Source organism: Euleptes europaea, chromosome 3 (genome assembly GCF_029931775.1).
Source record: "Euleptes europaea isolate rEulEur1 chromosome 3, rEulEur1.hap1, whole genome shotgun sequence".
NCBI lineage: Eukaryota > Metazoa > Chordata > Lepidosauria > Squamata > Sphaerodactylidae > Euleptes > Euleptes europaea.
In genome coordinates this window covers 88461090-88482952 of record NC_079314.1, presented here as the reverse complement: position 1 = coordinate 88482952, position 21863 = coordinate 88461090, and the positions used below count along the sequence as shown (strand labels likewise).

Here is a 21863-nt window from a genome sequence, read left to right as displayed (position 1 = left end):
GGCTGCTACTCCCCCCAAGAACCTTTTCAGGCATTTTTTAAAAAATGGCAATTGCTAGATTGCTATGGCATTATAATGATCTATTTATTTATTCAGTACTTTTTTTACCCCCCCCTTTCCTCCAAGAAACTCACGGCTGTATACATTGACCCCCCCCCCCACTATGTAACCCTTGCAACATCTCTGCAAAGTAGGTTAGGCTGAGAGAGAGCGACTGGCCAAGGTCACCAAATGAACAGAGTGGGGATTTGAGCCTTGCTTTCTCAGATCCTAGTCCAACGCTCTACACCAGGGGTGGGGAACCTTTTTCCTGCCAAGGGCCTTTTGCTCATTTATAACATCATTCGGGGGCCATAACCAGGTGTAGATCTCCCGGCGGGGGGGGGAGGGGCAGAGGCTAGGGTTACCAGGTCTCCAGCCACCACCTGAAGGTTGGCAACCCCAGGGGAGGCCACGCAGAGAAGGCCTGGAGGGCACCCCCGCTCCCCCCTCTCTCCCCCTCCCTGGCGGGAGGGCAGCCAGCGGTGGGCCCCTAGCAAACGAGGCGCCAGGGGGGTGCAGCCCACAGCCAATCCTCAGGGAAGGAAGGGAGGAAGGAAGGAAAACAGAAATGGAGGGGGAGAAAAGGACGGAAGGAGACAGACAAAGAAAGAAACGAGGGAGAGAGGGGGAGAAAGGAGAAAAAGTGACAGAAAAAGAGGAAGAGAGAAAAGCCTTCCCCCCCACACACACACCCGCACACACCGGCCCCACGCAACCGGGCCCTAGGCCCGCCTCCCCCAACACACACACACACGGCAGCATATGCAGCCCCGCGTGACCGGGCCCCAGCCTCCACGCCCTCCTACCCCTCCACCCCGAGTCCACAAAAGGCCCTCCAAGCCCGATCAGCTCCCGTGCGCATGTTCCGCCGCTGGGAGCCACCGCCCTCCCCTCCCCTGCCGCTTGACAGGCAGCGAGAGGGGCTTACAGTGTGCTGTGGCATTCCTGCATGCCTCGACTGTAGGGGGAAGCCTTGGGGGAAGCGTCCCTCCCCCTCCCCCCTCCTCTCGCCGACCAACAGTCAACGAGAGGAGGTCCAAAGGGTGCCGCGGCCCCAGGAACAACCTCGGGGAGGGCCGCACTGTGCTGCGCCTCCACGGCTGGTCCCTGAAGCTCCCGAGGGCCACTGAAAATGTCCTGGGGGGCCGCATAAGATCCCCGGGCCGGACGTTCCCCATCCCTGCTCTACACCAAGCTATTGCTACAATCTCTTTGTTCCTCTGAATTGCCAGCTTAAATTTTTAAGCTGGCAATTCAGGTAAGTCTCTATTGCACACAAAACCTCCCATGTGTATGCAGCAATGGTGGGGGTGTGTGGATGAATGAAGTCTTGTTCTGCACAGTGAATGAAAAAGGTACTTGAACACATGAACACGCCTTATACCGAACCAGACCCTTGGTCCATCCAAGTCAGTATTGTCTACTCAGACCGGCAGCAGCTGTTCAGGGTCTCAGGTAGAGGTCTTTCACATCACCTTCTAGCCTAGTCCCTTTAACTGGAGATGCCGGGATTGAACCTGGGACCTTCTGTATGCCAAGCAAATGCTCCACCACTGAGCCACGGCCCCTCCCCAATGACTTATACAATGACAGGTGATTTTTGTTACGTACATTCAGTGGACAGTTTTCTGTTACCAAGAGCAGAGTACCTCTGAGCAATTGCAGAATCACTACTGCAGTTCTGACTTTGTAATATGCTCTGCAGAAATCTTTGACTTCCAGCATTGAGGAAAAGTGATTAACCTTGGAAACCGGTACCAAAAGCAACAAACGCCACTCAACACCCTTGAATCAATCCTCATCCACTTAGACCACCATTCCACATCAACAGCTGCCTCAGCATCCGTTCCATAGCACACAAAGTTCCCCCCCCCCCAATATGCTACACACACGTAGCTCACAACCCCTTTTGTGCTGCATGACATAATCTTTGGCTGATAGCAACTGCTGGTGGTCCCTTAAGGAGATAAGTCTCATACTTTGCGTACATGCTACACTGACAGTTATTTAATTGCTACAGAATATCTGTTATTCAAATCTTGGTTGTGTAAATGGCTAATGTAACCCCCTAGCCCACAAGTAAATTCACAGTCTTGTCTGAAATTCTGATTATCTGAATGTTTACAGTATCTTATCCCTGGCCGAATGGATGATGATGCTAGCTGGGCTAGCTAGAGACCGAGCTCTCTCCAGTCTTCAGACTTTACTCATACTGTAACCTTACAGCAAATTAGAATCAAAAAGGCTACTCCCTTCCCTGGGAGACCCCCCTCTGGTCATTTCAGGACTCTTCAGAGCAGCAGAGTATGTTTGTAGGAGACAGCAAGTGAGCAAGCAACCACTTATTTGTATAAGTGGTAGCTGGCAGGGGCTCCTGTCATCTCCAAATGACACAGCACTTGGTGACTCATGTCACAGGAAAGAGTGCTATAAGGGGAAGGTAGAAAATGCATGACAAGAAGACCCATCTTCATTCCAAAAAACAAGATTCGTTGTGCTTGGACCATTTTTACAACTGTCTTTTAGTGGATTGTTTTATTGATTGTTTTTGGCCTTCTCAGATCTAGAGCCACACTTTGCCCAAAACATGACACGTGCTTTAATTTTTTTATCCTGTCTTTGTACCCCACCCTCCCTCCAAGGCAGGGCTCAGGGCAGTTCATAGCATAGTTAAAAACAAAATGCATCAGTAGTTCATAGCTACAAATAGTAGTGAGCAATTTAACTTATTGGAAGCTGTTTTGGAAGCACACATGAATCATGACTCAACTACCCAACACCTCCAGCAGAGAATCCTAGACAGATTTAACCCTACTTTTTAGCTCAGAGTTCCAAGATCACACATGCCATTCTATTCCTAAAACAGAGCTGTTTCTCAGGCCTACTTAGGATTGCCAACCTCCAGGTACTAGTTGGAGATCTCCTGCTATTACAACTGATCTCCAGCCGATAGAGATCAGTTCACCTGGAGAAAATGGCCGTTTTGGCAATGGGACTCTATGGCATTGAAGTCCCTCCCCTCTCCGAACCTGACCTTCCTTAGGTTCTACCTCAAAAATCTCCAGGTATTTCCCAACCCGGAGCTGGCAACCCTAGGCCTACTTCAGTGTTGCTTTTAAAAATGTAACTTTACACTGGTTCTATAGGTAGCCCTTTCTGTGCTGAGGCACACATTCAGAACACAGGCCAACCTTGAACCATTTGCATCCCTTGTGTGTACCTTTAGCACAAAGGATGACAACCCATCTAGCCATTCTAAAATCCCATTTACACCTCTCTGCCAAAATGGGCTTACATCACAAGCAGACAATATACATGACGGCCACTTCTCATGTGGATAAATATACATTATTCATGAGCACTGCATCATGCACACAGTGAACTAGTAATCTGAGTTCTTTGATCTGTGACCTTCACACAACACTGTGATCTCCCTTTAGGAATGTTCATGAAAATGTGCAAAATCTCAGCTTTCCCATGTAACCTTTGTAGCTCTGCGTGTAGCACCGTGAATCAAAAAGCACATGCATGATAGCTCCTACTTATCTGGTGACTGCCGGTGTCAAGTTTAAAATGACTCCCAGATGTTCAGAGTTCAGTTAGTTTGGGATGGGAAGAAAAGACTGTCCATGTATACACTGTTCCTGGTTCAGTCAAATCTAGCCACAGTGTCCCAAGCCTTAGTTACATCTAGACTGGACTATCACAATGCATTCTACTTGGGGCTGCCCTTGGAAGAACTAGACTGCTGGTCGGGGCCAGCTATTGGGAGCATGTGACCCTGATACTACAGCAATTACTCTGGCTACTGATCTACTCCCCCAAGCCCAGTTCAAGGTGTTGGTTTTGACCTCTATATGGCTTGGGACCAGGATATCTAAAGAACCATCTTCTGCCATACCCTCCTGCTTGGGAACCAAGATCATATGGAGAGGCCCTCCTGACTGTTCCATCAATCAAAGAAGCTCATTTGGTGAGGACACGAGAGGGCCTTTTCAGTGGCAGCCCCACAATTATGGAAAATCTCCCCAGGGAGGTGCGCCAGGCCCCCTCACTTTCAATCTTTAGGAGGCAGTTAAGGATAGTTTTATTTAGGACTGAATTTGATTAATTTATAGCAGACCTAAACTGTGATTTTAAATTTTGGGTTTTTTAAATGGATTTTATATAATGTATTTTATTTATATTCATATGGAAGGACAGCTAATAAATAAATAGTTATAGGAACGGATCTTTTATTTGTCTGGTGTTCATTATGGGAAGAGGCAAAACCTGGCCTAAATTGAGAGTTGAGTACTGCCGCTGTCCCAATTTTGCCTTTTTTTTTTTTTTTTAGTTTAAAAGCAACAATTTTTCACCCGTCTCATTGGGGGCAGGCAATGTAAATAGGCTAGCATTTTTCCCCCTTATAAAAAGCTAAAAGGGTACATGCTGTCAAAATAACATTGTTTCTGTTTCTCAAGGCTCTCATTTTCCTACCATGAAAGCCCGCCTATATTTCACGCTCACAAAGAGGAGCTGTTTGCCTTTTGCCGTTTATTAGAAAGTTGCTGCACGATCCATCCCCCACAGTCACAGCTGTGCATGTGGGAGGGGATTGGCACAAGGCTCAGTGGAGTTTCTTCCCTCCCGCCCTCCTTCGGACACACATCCCAGCCATTACTCACAACTGGAGGTCCACGTGCGCCTCCTGTATATTTAGCCAGCCATCTTTCCTCTTCCTAGGCCATCAGCCTATGAGTTGCTGGTGCTTTGGGTATGAGAAACATGAGTGTCAGAACTCCAAGGAGAAAAGGCAGAGCTGGGTAGCTATACCTTCTATTTTGAGCGGAGGCTGGGATACTGAAGTACATGCATCCCAGAGGGCAAGCTGGGAAGGGGGAGATATGCAGAGGGCTCCATTATACCCTCTACCAGCCACTTGTCATGAGAAGAACTGCACCCTCAAGACACAAGGAGACTCACAAAAATTTTAATCCAGTATTGATTGTATATGTAAGCATGTTTCTGTATCATAAATGAATGAAACTCCTTGATTTGGATTACTCCTTCTGCCCCCAAATTTGGCAAAATGGTAATCATGGGCTGGATATCATGGATCCTTTCTGCTAACTGTGGCTTCTGCCACCACTGCCGATGGAAGAGCGTCTGGCAATGGTGGCTCTTTGTGACAGAGGAAATCACCACCGGTAGTGGAATGGGACCGCAGGATCCAACCCTGTCATTCGTGTAATTTTCTGGAGCCCAGCCTAGTCCCCAATTATTTTACTCCTACTTCACTTTTAAAATTGAGCATACAAAATTTGAAGGAAAAAAAACCAGATTTCCATCCTGTAGCAAGTTCAACTCACACAGTATTGCTAGCGCCTAACATTTTTCATCTTCAAAGCACTACACAGACGCTAATTAATCTCTTCTTGCACCCTTGGGAAGGAGGTGACTAACTACCCTGCGCTATTATGTTCAGCAACATTAAAAAAAAATCAAAGGAATTAATAGAGGGGAGAATCATGAGTAGGTCACATCTTATTTTACCCATGTGCAATCACCTCCGGCTAATGTGCAAAATTATTCTCTACGTATTGTTCTCCAGGGCTCTCAAGTCCAGTTTTGAACAGCTTTAATTCTACTCTGTTCCCCGAGGATATCCCCCCCCCCCGCCCCCACCTGCCAATATCACTTGGCAGGAAGAATTCTACCTGCTGCTAACCTGAACATTCACTTGCTGATCTGGGAGCTAGCTGTAAACATGCACACTGATTTGTATTTATACCCTACTTTCTGGGTATTTGTCTCCTAAAGTCACATCAACCAAAAGATTCAGCCTTATAAGCTTAAAGACACACAAAAGAGGGGAGTGGAGTGACAGCAGTCCGACATTATCAGAACAAAGTGAGCATGTATATCCTGTTGCATTCAAGCTGATCTCCCTTATGCTGCCATTCTCTACCTGGGAGGGAGAGGTGCAGATTCGCAGTGGTCCTCAGATCTCTGGCCAGTGCATTGTTCCCCTGGTTTCTGCAGTTTTGGACATTATAAGTTGGTACATCTCAGCTAGGTGCTATTGCTCCCCACTGTCAGGGGCCCTGTTAAATAATGACATAGCAAAAAGGGAACTTGAACTTTAAGCCCTAATTTTGTCAAAAACCATGCTGTTGGAATTGCTATTTTACTGTAAATCCAGCTGGGATTCCATTTCCTGGATCAGTCATGCCACACATGTAATGATATGAACAGCATCAGAAAGCTGAAGCCTCAAATAACCACAACCAAGATTTTCTTTTTCTTTTTTTAAATTTATTTTTATAGGATACAGAACGGGAAAAGGGAGGGGTTAAAAAAAGAAGGAAGTATAATCATTGTACGCACCCTTAATAAAATTACTTCGCTGAGCTTACCCCCCAACTCTCTGTATATATACAAACTTTCATTAGTAGATACTTACTCATATGATTCCATTACTATTCTAAGCCTCATCATTAATCAACCTCTATACTTTAAAATTACTTAACAGTTAACTCATATCGAAAAGTTGTTTACACTTCATCTATTACTCAATATCTCCTATGACCAAGATTTTCTAATGGTCTTACCACCATCTTGTGGATACAGCAACAACTGCAATGCAATATATATGCAAAAGATACAAGCACTGGCACCATCTTGTGGTAACAGTGATCACTATTGTGAATATTTTCATTGCATTGTCTTATTTTGTACACCACCGCAAGTAGGTCTCTGGAAAAGCAGCCTATACATTTTCTAAACAACAAAGACACAGGCATTGACTATACTTGGGTCATGTACTAGGGTACAATGCAACCAAAACAGGACAGGTGCTTCTGCAGCATGTGCACACAGATGGGGGAGAATGGGTATGCAGCTGCATTAGTTAGTAGGCAGAGTTTTGGCAAGCAAGTATATTGGCTGGTAGTTTTAACTCCCCCTCCCATCCCTTGTTGCTCAGGCACACCCACAAGGTTGCTTACCAAGGTAGAGCAGGAATAGCTGAGACATAGCTGGCTATGAGATAGCTGGACTCACAGCTGGGGTGGAAGATCACACACATGGATGCTAATGAACAGTGCAAACATCTGCTAGGATGCTGGTGTAGCTGCCCTGATGTTGACAGAGGTTAACAGTGCATTCCTGAGAGGAATGACTGTGTCAAAGGAGGCAGCACAGGTTTCAGCCCTGCCGAAACCTCTCCGTGTTAAAAAGGTGGTGTATCTCGAGAAAATAAAAATGGGCTTTCCCAGCCCGAAAGGGCTTTGGAGGCCGCCTAAAGGCAGCTCCTCCCTCAGCCAGGCACCAGAATGCCTCAGGAATGCCTCCTGGGACGCCAGCATAGGCTTTAATGATGGTGGGATGCCAGCGGAAGGCCCCGTCGGCATCTCAGGGTGGTGCTGCCATGGCAGCACCCAGTGCCCAGGCCTTCCCACCAGCATTCGGGACACCAACATAAGTTGCCCAGACGCTGTTGTGGGGGGGCCAAACGCTGACCCAGCACCTTCCTGGACTCCTAAGGGCTTTAGCCCTTAGAGCTCAGGAATGCACTGTTATACTGCAACCACAAGCTCTTTCCCACAGTCTTCCTTGTCCAGTTTAATGCGTTTGGAAGCCACCAGAAAACATATGTGGATGCTGCCACCTCTGAATCATAACCCAAAAGTGATAGAAATGTCAAAATTGCTAGGAGCACTGTGGAAGTCTCTCATATGCAGACTGGGCATGCAGACTGCCTGTTATCAACCCCTAGGGTATATCCTAAAAACAGATACCCATTTCTATTGAAGTGTGTGAAACAGCCCTGAGGGTGATCCACACATTTCCTACATAAAAAGCACTGTCCTCTGTGTGTGTGTGTGAAGGGGGAGGGGAATCACATTTGAAACAGCATGTCTGCCTCTTTCTTTCAAATAAAGAACAATTAGTGATACAGTATAGCAGAAAACAGAAAGCAGTCTGGATCTATTTATTTTATTATACTGTATTACTTTAAACAGAAACTGTACAATTTTTGTTTGCAATTTGCAGGATCAAGTACACCCACTCTTTCAAAGGTATCAGACTGTAAGGATATGCTGCAAATTGTAACACCTTGAACTTAAGAAGAACAAAATTTCTGTCCAACCACCATCACACGTAAAACAACATGCAGCTTTATGGATAGTTTCAAGATTCAACACCCCCAAGATTTCATGAAGTGGGAAATTTAGTCCCTTTGGGTGGGAAAAGAAGAAAATCTTGTGAAAATATTTCCTTGACAATATATAATTCTTCTAAAAGAACTTCTATGCTATTTGTAGCCCCTTTCAAACCATTCCATGTCTTCCATAATTTAAAGCGAAAGCCATATATTAATTCTTATTAAGACCCACCCAAACATCTCACTACAGGGTGAAAGCTCTTGAGCTATCCAGAATTCTTCATCGGCCAGATGTTTGGGGGAGGGGGGAGGAGAGATAAAGTGCTCTCTCAAGTCATAAGATCTGAGAGAGCTTTTTCCCCCTTCCACCGTTTTGTTTTTTTAACATCCAGCCTGACAAAGAGTTCTGGAGAACTCAAAAGTTTCCATGCTAAAGTGCATTAATTTGGTTGGTCTTACTAAAAGCTATTTCATTGCTTTTGTGAACAGATTTTCTTGTGGACCTACGTTTTTATCTACGTTTTATTTAAAACACATCTCCTGAGTCTCAGTCCTGCTATACTCTGATCCTAGAGGCTATTTGTGTTACTTTGCTGACTGTGCTCAATTCGGCATACACATTTTTAACTAGCACAAATAATAAATATCCTTAACAGCTGAAAGCCTTCTTGGGGTGTTTGCATCTATCCACTGAACAGGCTATGAACAATCTCCTTTGGTCTAATTATCTGCATTATCTTTGCCTGGCTTGATATCAGGCTCTGCTTTATTCAACAAAGCCTTAATTATAGATTTGGATGGGGAGAGAAAGAGACTTCTTCCACTGTTTGTTATTACTACAAGACCCCAGATGCAGTAGCAGTTCCATTCTGAGATTAATGGGGCAAGTAATTTAATTAGTTCTCTGAACATTGCATAACTTTGCATGTGCCTACCTTTACTAAGGCTACCTACTGGCTATTTGAATACTTGCAGTATAGCAGAGGACTTCACTTCAGAACATTAGATGCCTCCCATTATGTCAAACCTATAGGGCCACCTCAAAAATCCAGAAATAACTGCTAACCATCTTAGACCAATTACAATATTTTGAAGCTACTAGTCCTAATGCCCCTTGTAAAAACATTTAAACTGCATTTACATACACAAAGTGGAAAGACAGTGAGTGTCATTATGAGTTAGAGATGTGCACTTTGAATTAATGTCAAAAGCTGGTTTTGTGTTTACTACAGTTATTACATATGTTCATTTTTATTATGCTCATTCTTATTTCCATGGGAAACACATGTCTGGATGTCACTTCCTTTTCCCCATCCAGTTTGGATGGCATTTCCAACAGAGGAGGCACAAAGGCAGATATTATGGCTGTGCTCCTAAGACAACAAGCAGCAAGGCATAGCAGGCAGTGGCTGGCATTTCAGAGCCATATGACAACAGGACACAGCTGGGAGCACGAGGAAAGGAGCCGGGAAGGCAGGGCAAGCTGGAGTAGCAGGCTGGCTCTAGAGATGGTGAAGTTCACCCCCAACCCCGTCCTACTTGAACTCCATAAATCAAACTGCCAGAGAAACCAATTACAATTGCATCCATTTTTGCTACCATAATCAATAGAGCTTTTTTGACTCATTTGTTCATTAGCTTGGAAATGAATGTACTTCTCTGCTATGAAGCATACATTTCTGAAAGGGTGATGCTGCATCTTTGTCAAAAAGCCAAGTTCTCACCTCACCACCACCCCCCAAAAAAAAACTGAACAGCAAAACTGAAAAAGGGCAGGTTTCTATGCCAGGAAGCTGGAGTCATCAATGGAGCTTTTCGTTAAGGAGCTGAAGGAGAGCGCAGAAACCCCCGACATGTGACCAGCACATATTTGCAGCATCCGGAGCAGTCGCTGAGCCGTGGCAATCCTGATCGTCTCACACTGAAAGAAAATACCCAAAGATCTATTAGATCATGAAAAAAACCAAGACAGTGATGCTATCCGTACTCCAGCGAATGCAATATAGAACATAATGTGTCACAAGCAGAGAATATGTGCACCTCTGTGTACCTGCAGAGAATGTACCCATGAAGCTGATTTGTACCAACTCAGGGAACTGGTAGCTCAGTATCATCCTCACTGACTTGTTCACCTTTGGGAGCTACATCAGCTACTTGAGACTATTTAACTGGAGATGTTAAGGACTGATGCTTTGGAAATAATGCATACAAAACAAGCACAAGCACTCCATCACTGAACCAAAGCTCCTTCACAATGTTCTTGCATTCTACTTGCTAGCATACAGGAAGCCGACTGGAGGCATGAATTCACACCTAATTATGCTGAGTACAACACATACTTGTATTTAAGGGGCAATTTACTAGTACATAAACATAATCTGGAGAAAGGAAAAACAGAAATTAAGAAACTGGCTTTTAAACCTACTTCCAGGGTAGCCAACAATGGGAGTCATCATGACCCATGCTTGCATAGCTACCTAGTTGCTGTGAGTCTGTAACAATCCTTTTTTGAAGCCATATGGCACAAAAGCCTAGATAAGATTCTGTTTTAGTAATTCAAACACATCAGTGCCAAGACATCAGCTGCACAGGGCTCTTGTATTATTCCTGCAGAGGCAAAGGGGATGCACTGATCCTAGGCTAGGTTTCATCAAAAAGTTGAGATCCTTACTTCCAACTCGCAGAATAAAACAGGGCTGCAGTAAAGATCTGCCAGCTTCAAAACTGCATTCACTTCCACACTGATTTGGTTTAGCCTACCAGCTATAAAAAGACAAAACAGAAAAGATCAGAAGTCATTTCCAGTCCTTTAAATTATTCTCTGCAATATGTCTGCGTTTCTTTTGTTTAAATTACGCGATTAGTGTACGTTCTGGCACCTGCTTAACTATCTTCTAAGCAAACTCCTCAAACAACAATAAATAAATGCAGCAAATTCTTCTATGGCCTTCCTTCAACAACCATGTTCTTGCAGAAAATAAACCAACATAGAAGTTCTCATCTGACATCTAACACAATGGTAAGTAGAATTAAAAACACAGGTTTGTTGTAGAAGGAACAAATGGTACAGGTTAATCCTAAACAAACCAAACAGGAATACAATCGGAGAACAAAAGAAGAAGAATGGAAAACAACTTGTTTACCCATCAGACTCCAGCAGAATCCAGCTACACTGAAGTAAAGCTCTTGCTGTTAATTTATTTATTTGGCTATTTATATCCTGCTTTTATCCACAAAGCTTACAACATTGTTCTCCTGTCTTCCAGTTTACCCTCACAACAACACTGTGAGGAAGCTTAGGCAAATGTGACTGGCCAAGGTCACCCGGCAAGTTTTGATGGCAGAGTAGAGGCATTTGAACCTGGGTCTGCCAGACCCTAGTAAAACATTATAACCACTACACCATGCAATGATCATGGCTAAACCATTTGGTAACTGATAAGACATACTGGAAGGAATTTAAGCTATAACTGAAAAGATGCCTAATACATACCGCCGGTAGCCAGAAAGCACACTTTCCCAAGGAAAAAGTTGGCATCTACATGGACCAGAGAAGCTTCAATGTTACTATAACTAGTAGAACAGGAAGAAAGTACACTGCTTAGTTAGAATGGCCTGGGAGTGATCACATGATAGTTGTATTTGCTCCACAACCTATCAAAAGGCATATCAAAAAATGTATCTGCAGGACCATCTCTCCCAATATGCCACCCCCCCCCCCAAAAAGAGTGTTACGCTCAGCAAATAACAACCTGCTGGTTATCCCCAGCCCAAAAAGTGTCCAGCTGTCCTCAACCAGGGCCAGGGCTTTTTCAGCTTTGGCCTGGTCTGTTCAAACTCTCTGTCTAGTGAGACCAGGGCCCTGCGGGATTTAGTGCAATTCTGCAGGGCCTGTAAGACCGAGATGTTCCGCCAGGCCTACGGCTGAGGGCAGCAATCGTGTTCATCATCACTGGCCTCCCTTCCCCTTCCTCTCATTTCATCTGAGCTGATTCAACTGGGGATCCTGGCTGCTTTTCCCCGGGGCCGGCCACAGACCTGAGTGCCGATGAGCGTGCACCAATTAGATTTTAATGTTTGATAATGCTTTTAATTGGAATGGAAATTATTTTGTATGTTATATGTTGATTTTGTAAGATTGTTTTTAATGGATGTTAGCCACTCTGAGCCCGGCCTTACTGGGATAGGGATAGGGATGGAAGTCTAATAAGCAAACAAACAATACTGCTCATATGTACAAGTTTTCTATAAAATTAGAGCTGTAAATTTACTAATTCAATAGTAGTTAAATAGTTGAACCTAAAGACTGGTTTCTAAATTCTGATTAGGAAAGTAATTCCTTAAATTGCAGTGAATCCTAGCATAGACTATAATTTGAGTCCAGAGGTCTCAAAATAAATGGCTTTAATGAAGAACTTCACACTTTCTGAAACTTCTGCTTCCAAATGCCTCAACAGGGTGGTATGATCTACTGTATCAAAAAGCTGCCTGGTAAATGTTTTTCAAATCCTAAACCAGCATTACTATATTGGCATGAATTTATTTTAATTTACAGTTACCACCCTTCCTGCACTTACCTGTGCTTGCTTTCCATGTTAACCATAAAAACAATCAGGTCGATCCGAGGCCGGATGTGATCTCTCTCAGGAGGTAAAGGGAGAGAGTCTGCCAAGTGACTGAAAAACAAACCAAGACACATATTTACTCAAGGCTCAGAAACTAGCAAAGAAGAGGACAATAGTGGAAGATATTACCACTGATTGGTTCTAAACATTCCAGGTAAGAAAGTTGTAAAGGAACACCAGTTTGAAGTTAGGGAAAGAGAAGTTTATTTCTCAATTTTACCTGACTACATCTAAGAGTGTGTGTTCTACAATGGTGGAACGTGGCCAATGAACTATTATTAAACATATACATGAAGCTGCCTTATACCGAATCAGGTCATTGGTCTATCAAGTTCAGAATTGCCTACTCAGACTGGCAGTGGCTCCCCAGGGTGTCCAAGGTCCTTCACATCACCTCTTATTTGGATCCTTTTAACTGGAGATGCCACGGATTGAACCAGGGACTTCCTGCATGCAAAGCAAATGCTCTACTACTGAACCATGACCCCTACCCACAGTTAGATCTATGCTTATAGAATTGAATCATAGAGTTGGAAGGGTCATACAGGCCACCTAGTCCAACCCCCTGCTTAATGCAGGATCAGCCTACAGCATCCCTGACAAGTGCTTGGACAGCTTCTGCTTAAAGACTGCCAGTGAGGGGGTACCCTCACCCCCTCCCTAGGTAGCTGATTCCACTGTCAAACAACTCTTACTGGAAAAAATCTTTCCCCTAATATCCAGCCGGTACCTTTCCGCCTGTAATTTAAATCCATTATTGTGAGTCCTATCTTCTGCTGCCAACAGGAACAGCTCCCTGCCCTCCTCTAAGTGACAGCCCTTCAAATACTTCAAGAAAGCAATCATGTCCCCCCCCCAACCTCCTCTTCTCCAGACTAAACATTCCCAGCTCCCTCAGACTTTCCTCGTAGGGCTTGGTGCCCCTGATCATCCTTGTCGCTCTTCTCTGCACCCGATCGATTCTGTCCACATCCTTTTTGAAGTGAGGCCTCCAGAACTGCACACAATACTCCACATGTGGCCTCACCACTACTCCCTTGACAGAAAACTATATCCAACACAGCCCTATCCAAAACTGGTATTTCTGCAAGGAAAACTGCCAAGCAAAATGGTCTGCCTCATGAGATCAGGGAGGCTCCTACCCTCCTGGCTTTCCGCAAGCTATGCAAAGCTGAATTGTTCAAGAGGGTATTTTGGGGCAGGTAGTTAGGTTGCACTGTAATGAAGTGGCTCAGAGACAGGCCTGGGGTGGAAGGTTGGGGTGGTGGGCTATACCACTGTGTCTGTTGCTGCACGTAGGCTCGTAGTATGCAATTTTTGCTTTTATTTAACTTGTCATGTTAGTATTTATGCTGTGCTTCACCTCTGGTTGGTTTTCCAGATCTCTACAAGTCAAATACCTATTGTGTTGTCGTTAGGATGTTCCATTCTGTTGATTGTACCAATTTATTGTATTTAATCCACCTTGAGTCCCAGTGAGAACGGCAGATTACAAATAACATAAATATAATAAAACTAAAATATGTAGCATGTTCTTCGTTTTTGCCCTTTATTCCAGAATAAAATATCCTTATAAAATTAAAATGGTCATTATTTTATTTATTTCACTACTAAAAAAAAGACATGAAAATTACAGCTGATTGTTTCAGTCAGTTTTCAAATATAAATTGAGAAAAGTAAGGTTTCTTTCGCCTTCACTTACATGTTTATTTTTAAATCTTGAGTTTCCGTAAGGATAGTCTCTGCAAACTGCTTCTGGAAGATTTCATCTGTTCCCACCAACTATTAAAGAAGAAAAAAAAAAACGAATTAGGCCAATCGCTACTATGGGGAAGGTTAATAATGGGTTAATGTTTTTTTCAGATCTTCACTTTTCCGGACCTTCTGTTAGCTAGCCCCTCCACCCTCGTTTTTCCTTTAGCGGGCTCAGTTCCTAACTCCATCTCTTGACTGATTTGTTTAAAGTAACCTGACTTCACAGTTAACAGACTTGTTATAAATTAATATTTGCTCGGGGGTGGATATCCAAAAATGCAACTTCAAATAATAAGAACCAGAGCTTAATCGCTAAAAAAAAAAAAAAAAAAACAAGCTCAAAGGCGCGTCTTATTTCATATGCCCAGGAGAGAAACCAGCAGGCGAAAGCAGGCTGAGCGCCACTTCCTCCGCTTCGACAGAGAAGCCTGACAAGGGAACAGCCAGCAAATGGCCAAGCAAAGAAGGAACGAAGCTACCAATCAGAGCGATCGGAAGGCGGGCTAAATGCCTAGTATCGTGTTGATTGGTCGCGACGACACCCACTTTTCTTGAGTAAAGTACCAGAGACAGAACCCGAAAAGGAGCGGGGAGCGGGGAGCGGGGGCAGAAGCGCAGAGAAAAGGGCTAAACGCGCCACCCACCTGCCAATACATACCAAAATGGCAGCAGAGTTCAGGGTCGGGAGCTTGTCAAAGGCCGTCAACGTCGACATCTCGAAGCCCTACAGCGCCGCGCTCTCAGATTCAAACTGCCGCCAGTCATCCGTCTCTTTGCGTGTACGTCACATCAGAGGCGTCGCCGCTAGAATCCTTGTTGCTGTGGTTCCCAGTGCGCATGCGGATTTGGAGCCTGGAGGAAAGACTTTTGTGCGCAGGCGCGGTGCTGCAGAAATACTGTTTTTTTCTGTATAAGACAAAACACCGTGGGGACGGGCGAATACGTTATGGCTCGCGAAAACTAGTGCTGCAATAAGTTAATTAACGGTGGCAATTACGGTGCCACAAGACTTCGATTGTGCTTGCTTATCTCTATGGAAATTGGCTTCTGTCTTTAAAAAAAAAACAGAACAGTTGCGCGCGCATTTCCCGCTTCTTGCTGATGTTGTGTGATATATGCATATGTGTACAGGATACGGGTCACGTTGGCAGCTGAGCGCGCTATCTGATGTCACTGCTAGTTGGCAAGGGAGGTGTGCGTGCGCGCTCGGAGGGTGGGAAGATGATTCTCATAACAATATAAAGTCCTCCCCAGCTGCTCATGACCCAGTTTCTAAAGAACTGGGCACATTCAAAGACGTTTAACATCTTGAAGCAGTATTGAATAACACAACAGAAGCAGCTTTACCATCCTGTTTAATGCATTGATTCTGCTGCTGCTGCCATGTTAGGAAAGGGCATGGGGCATTCGTGGCCACCTGTGTAAGGCCCCCAGAAACTACTACTTCTGTATTTGTTTCTCAAGGGGAAATTCAGAACAAGGTTAAAAGGAACATGCTGCTTACCCATGAAACACATTTTGGATGATATAAAATCTGTGGGGACAACTGGGCTGAATGATGGAGGAAAATGGCTATTTCTACTATGGGTTATAACTACCTGCACATAAGTTATACCTAGCAAAGCTATTGGCCTAGATTTCCAAAATCAGCAAAATTATATGAAAGTTTAATGGCATACAGCCATGAGGCTGTTCTGTATATACAGGAGAATGTGACATTGTTTGGGTGACATTATTTTGCCATTATTTTCCTTCATTCAGGTTCATGTTTGAGAAATTGCTCCTTTCTAGTCGCTATTCACATGCATTAATTGACAGACTGCCAAAATTCAAACTTGTTTCCACAGTTTAACATGCTGGAAAAACATTTGGCTAGCTTATCTTTGTCTGCCCTACTTCCTATAAGAGAAGATTAACTCTTCTCTTGCAGACTTAAGTTACCTATTTGCAGAGACTGCATATTATGAACATTGTGCTGTCCAGATTTGGGGTGCTGAAATATAGCAACTCCACGATTGTGAGAAGTAAGAGGTACCCAGCAATCTAATTTCTAGTTAAGGTTGTCAGGCTTAGGTACTGATAGAGCTGATAAAACTGAAATCCTAGACATACTTATTTAAATTGCACTGAGTAAGCCAAGGTAGTTGGATTGGGCAAAAAAGCAGCATAGAGGGTAGTATGAGAAGTTTAGATCTTTGGCCTAATGTTGATTTTTGTATGCCTAGGAGTGAGTCACTTCATCTTTCTTTCAGTTGGGTCTTTAAAAATAAAAGTTTGATATCTGCTAGTACAGCTGTAAAGATACAAGTATTAGCATTTTTCCTCTTTTTATTTACAAAAAGAATTACAAAATACATCTAAACAAGTTATAAAAATAACACAGATCTTATTTTCCTAATTACTAATATCTATCTTTTGGGTTTTTTCCCCATATTAAATCATTCCCAAGACTTCTTCTTTTACATCTTTTGGAAATTCCCTGTTTCAATACTGAATAAATAATGTCCACCAACTGATTTAAAAGTTTTTAGATATTCATTTTCTTAAGGTCTTTTTTCTTAAAAAATGATAAAAGGTTTTACGCAATCAAGCTGTTCCAGAAGCATTCTGGCTGTGATCATGTTACTTTGTTTGGCTAAGTAACAAAGCCCTCTAGACATCTTAGCACTACTGTAAACTAACAGATACATCAAAGGTGAAATCTCAGTATTAGTTCCTAATATTTCACAAATATTTTTATGAATATGCTCCCAAAATGTCCTTACTACTGGGCTGTCTCACCATATATATATATATATATCAAAGTTCTTGTGGGTTATCCGGGCTGTGTAACCGGGGTCTTGGTATTTTCTTTCCTGACGTTTTGCCAGCAGTTGTGGCAGGCATCTTCAGAGGAGTAACACTGAAGGACAGTGTCCTTCAGTGTTACTCCTCTGAAGATGCCTGCCACAGCTGCTGGCGAAACGTCAGGAAAGAAAATACCAAGACCACGGTTACACAGCTTGGATAACCCACAAGAACCAATGAACTCTGACCGTGAAAGCCTTCAACAATATGTATCAAAGTATTTATACAATACATTCAGCACCAACAAAGATCTGAAGAACTCCAAAACTTTTTTGCCAATCATGTATATATAATTCTCAACATGAACCCATCTGTGGATAATTAAAGATGGAGATTGGGGCCATGGGCAGACAACACACATCTTTTGACAAACCTGAGAACAGCCACAGGTTTGCAGATAATCTGAAATCTAAAAAAAGGAGGGGGGTAAAACCTCAAAATGATAAAAAGAGCATCTGTAGCTTAAAGAAACAAACACCCTCAGTGACAGTTGCTAGGCAGCCACAACAGTATTGGTAGTGATCACACCTTAGTTTCTGGCAGTCAAAGGAGGGGAATGGCAGGACCCTTTTCAGGGCTGTTTCAACCTTTGAGGGAAGATTCAGTGAGGCTAGACTTGGAAGCAACCACTGGACAACTTGGTATCATGCAACTTGCATGACTCACCAAGGACTGGCTGCTGGCTACTGTTCAACAGCAGCCATCCCATGGAAGCCATGGTGTAGTGGTTAGAGTTTCAGATTAGGATCTGGGAGACCCAGGTTCAAATCTCTACTCTGCTATGAAAGATCTCTGGGTGACTTTGGGCCAGTCACACACTCTCAGCAAAAAACACCTCACAGGGTTATTGTGAGGAAAACATAGAGGAGAAGTAAATAAATAATATAGTTGAAGATAGGGTGTGCTGATAAAAGGTTGGTTGGTGGGTGGCAAGGACAGAAGGAAAAGGTGAGAATATGGGTACGGCCAGAAGGAGGGAAAGAGAAAAGTGTGGGGAAGTGTAGATCTAGCAAGAGTGCCCTTATTTATGGCTCCCCCCCCACTCCAAATTTATCCTTGCACCAGCAGCCTATGTTCGTTACTTAGAGATAAACAAATATAGGAGGGCTTTTACCTTGGCTAGGTGCGCAGCCTTACCCTCTGCTATGTTAGAGGGGAAATTCAAGAAGATACCCAGGGTAGAGAAACTATGCCCCTGTAAATCCAGGGATTTAGAAACCACTGAACATGTTCTCCTGAATTGTAACTTTTACACTATACCCCGTTCTAAGTTTATTGAGCCCCTCATAATGAGAATAGGACCCGACAGGGAAAGAGAAAAGACAGAAAAGCTTCTACAAGGAGATTATCCCTCAATCACCTCTCAGGTAGCAAAATTTTGTACGGCTGCAATGAAAATTTGTTGCCACAGAGTAGTCTATTAGTCCAAATGGCAGATGTAACTTGGATGTTATTTATCTTATTTATTTTTTTTAAGTGATTTAAGACTTGGACTGTAAACCTTTGTCGGTAAGACCATTTTAGTCCATGTATCTTTTTTTATCTGGCCAAGGGCCGCAAATAAACAATCTACTGTATCTGTCTATCTGTCTGTCTGTCTGTCTGTCTGTCTGTCTGTCTGTCTGTCTGTCTATCTATCTATCTATCTATCTATCTATCTATCTATCTATCTATCTATCTATCTATCTATCTATCTATCTATCTATCTATCTGCATCATCCACCCTTTGGAGGCCATCTCTTTGCCTTATGCCTGAGCTGAAGTGCTTTATTTGATTTTATTACTAATACTAATGTTTACATAGCAGCAAAGGTAGGGGCTAATGAGCACCAAAGCTGAGGAGAAATGCCTTCAAGAGCCAATCAACCTTCTACGGCTTCAAGGACAGACAAATCTAGTCCTGTTTGCTGTCTGAGTGCAAAACTCAATATAACAGCCATTTTAATCTTGAGACCAGATTATTCTTTCTGGGCTCGAATGGGTTCTTGTTAATAACAATCTGTTACATAGAGGGGAGAAAGAGAAGGTTCTAGGATGATGTCATGGTTTAACACAAAATAGGGACAAGACCGTGGGCAGTAACTCTTTCCTTGCTGCTTCCTGTGTTTTCTGCTTTCCAAGTACTGTAAAACATGGGTAATGCAGGGTGTGTGTGTGTATGGGTATTAATATAGTCTGACGTCATTCTGTATGCTTTGATCCTAACAAACGGAGACAGCTGCGTTCATTGCCAGCACGGGACAAATTGCAGCTGAAGTGGAAGAAATCGAGAAACCATTATTCCTCCCATCAGATTCAGTTGGTGCTTGTGGGACTGAATCCAAAATAAGCATGTGCTGACAATATGAGAATGAAAAATAGTGTTAACAGCTGTGTGAAAATGGAGTGAGAAGCTGTCACAAATATTTTGGAGATGTGAGAACATATAAAAGATAACACAGCCATGCTGATAACAGGAAAGAAAATCATCTTCCCCCATTTCCAGCGCCAATAGCTCACCTTCTCTGAGTTCTCTTTATGCTAGATAATGGAGAAAACTGCTTTCTGATACAATGCTCAGAAACATGACTACAAATCCAAAACACTCATTAGTCATTTGAACATATTCCCCAACGTTATGTGTTCCTTTTTCACATGAAGCACCCCACAAGATTGGAGCAGCATGAATTCCTCCTAGGTGTCAAGTGAGGCATCCTATATGCACCCAAAAACAAGCCAGGGAAGCAAGAAGGTCTATCAGACCTACCAATCCATCCCATCAGCTAAACACAGCCTACTTGAGCTTCAGAAACAGATTTTTATGGCTGGGAAAGTTAAGACATGTATGGCTATTGTTTGAGGACTGGATGACTTGGTTGCCCACCCATTATTATTGCAAAAGGCAGTTATGGGAAGTATGTACAGCTTAAGCAAAATGCTGGCAAGAAATTCTCCCATGTTGACTTCAATGGACTTATAAAGGTGTAACTCTGCTTAGGACTGCAGTGTTCAAGCCCTGTCTGGGACCTGTTTGTTTGGAAGACTGCCTGCTCCCAAATGAGCTTGCCTATTCACTACAATAATTGTTGATAACCAGCGGTTTGTGAGCCCCAAAGCAAAATGGCAGCCAGTCCAGTTCTTTTAAAACTGGCAAGCTATGGTCCCTGTCATTTGTACCAGCCAGAAATCTCTTGGCAGCATTTTGCCTCTACTGAAGTTTCCCAACTGTTGTCAGAGACAACCCCAAAGGGTGTTAACAGCATTCTAATCTGGAAGTGATCCGAGTGGGAATTACCATGGCCTAGTTTATTGATGATTGGAACGCAAAAGTAGGAAACAAAGCAGAATCAAATGTTGTTGGCAGATTTGGGCTAGGAGCACGGAATGAAGCAGGAGAACGCCTCGTAGAATTCTGTGAAGACAACAATCTGTTCATTGCAAACACATGTTTCAGGCAACCAAATAGACGATTGTATACATGGACATCACCAGACAGCCAGTATAGAAATCAAATAGATTATATAATTGGAAGCAGAAGATGGAGAAGGTCTATTCTATTGTCGAAGGCTTTCACGGTCAGAGTTCATTGGTTCTTGTAGGTTATCCGGGCTGTGTGACCGTGGTCTTGGTATTTTCTTTCCTTGGTATTTTCTGACCTGAGAAATAAGCAGTGGCTGAACATGGACTGACACAAACAGGACACAGGGTCTTATTCCAAGACACTGAAAGACTGGACAATTCTACCAACTATTTTGTCAGATTGCACAGAGAAGCCATTGACATTCATAAACATCAGCACAACTTTAACAGAAAAGAAGAGAGTTTAAGAATGAATAAGGCTTGGCTTCCTGTCCTGAAAACCTCTGGACTAACAAAGACTACAGTCCACAATAGCCATGCAGATTAGCTTTGGATTTCACACATTAACAGATCACTTCAGGAACAATGGTTCCATATTAACATACCACACCCTCATTAGCACATTATCTTGATACTTACAGGACAATGATTAGCACATTACCTTTGATACTTTTTGCAGGACAATGATTCAGCTCAAACCCAACCCCTTTCTGACTATATATTACTCTTCCTACACACTTGACACTGAGAGACACTGTCCTTCAGTGTTACTCCTCTGAAGATGCCTGCCACAGCTGCTGGCGAAACGCCAGGAAAGAAAATACCAAGACCATGGTCACACAGCCCGGATAACCTACAAGAACCAACAAAGCTCTATTCTCTCGGCCAAAACAAGACCAGGAGCCAACTGCGGTACAGATCATGAATTGTTAATATCGAAAATCAAGATAAAGCTTAAGAAAAACACCAAAACATTCATAGCACCAAAATACAATCTAAGCAATATTCTGGAAGAGTTTAAAGACCATGTAAGGAACAGATTTGCATTACTGAGTTCAAGTGAATGTAAACCTGAAGAACTGTGGGTGGAAACTAGAGATATTATC

General features: G+C 43.3%; 1 protein-coding gene across 1 annotated transcript; it reads right to left on the bottom strand.

Annotated features, from left to right (window-relative positions):
* Window positions 1–9942: 9942 nt before the first annotated feature.
* CENPM (centromere protein M) lies at window positions 9943–15289 on the bottom strand. The gene is made up of 6 exons (XM_056847393.1): window positions 15230–15289; window positions 14519–14598; window positions 12769–12867; window positions 11685–11764; window positions 10863–10954; window positions 9943–10112 (listed from the first exon to the last, which is right to left on the bottom strand). Exons 1-6 carry the CDS (start codon window positions 15284–15286, stop codon window positions 9972–9974), a joined length of 549 nt encoding a protein of 182 aa, XP_056703371.1. The 5' UTR covers window positions 15287–15289; the 3' UTR covers window positions 9943–9971.
* Between the last annotated feature and the right edge of the window lie 6574 nt (window positions 15290–21863).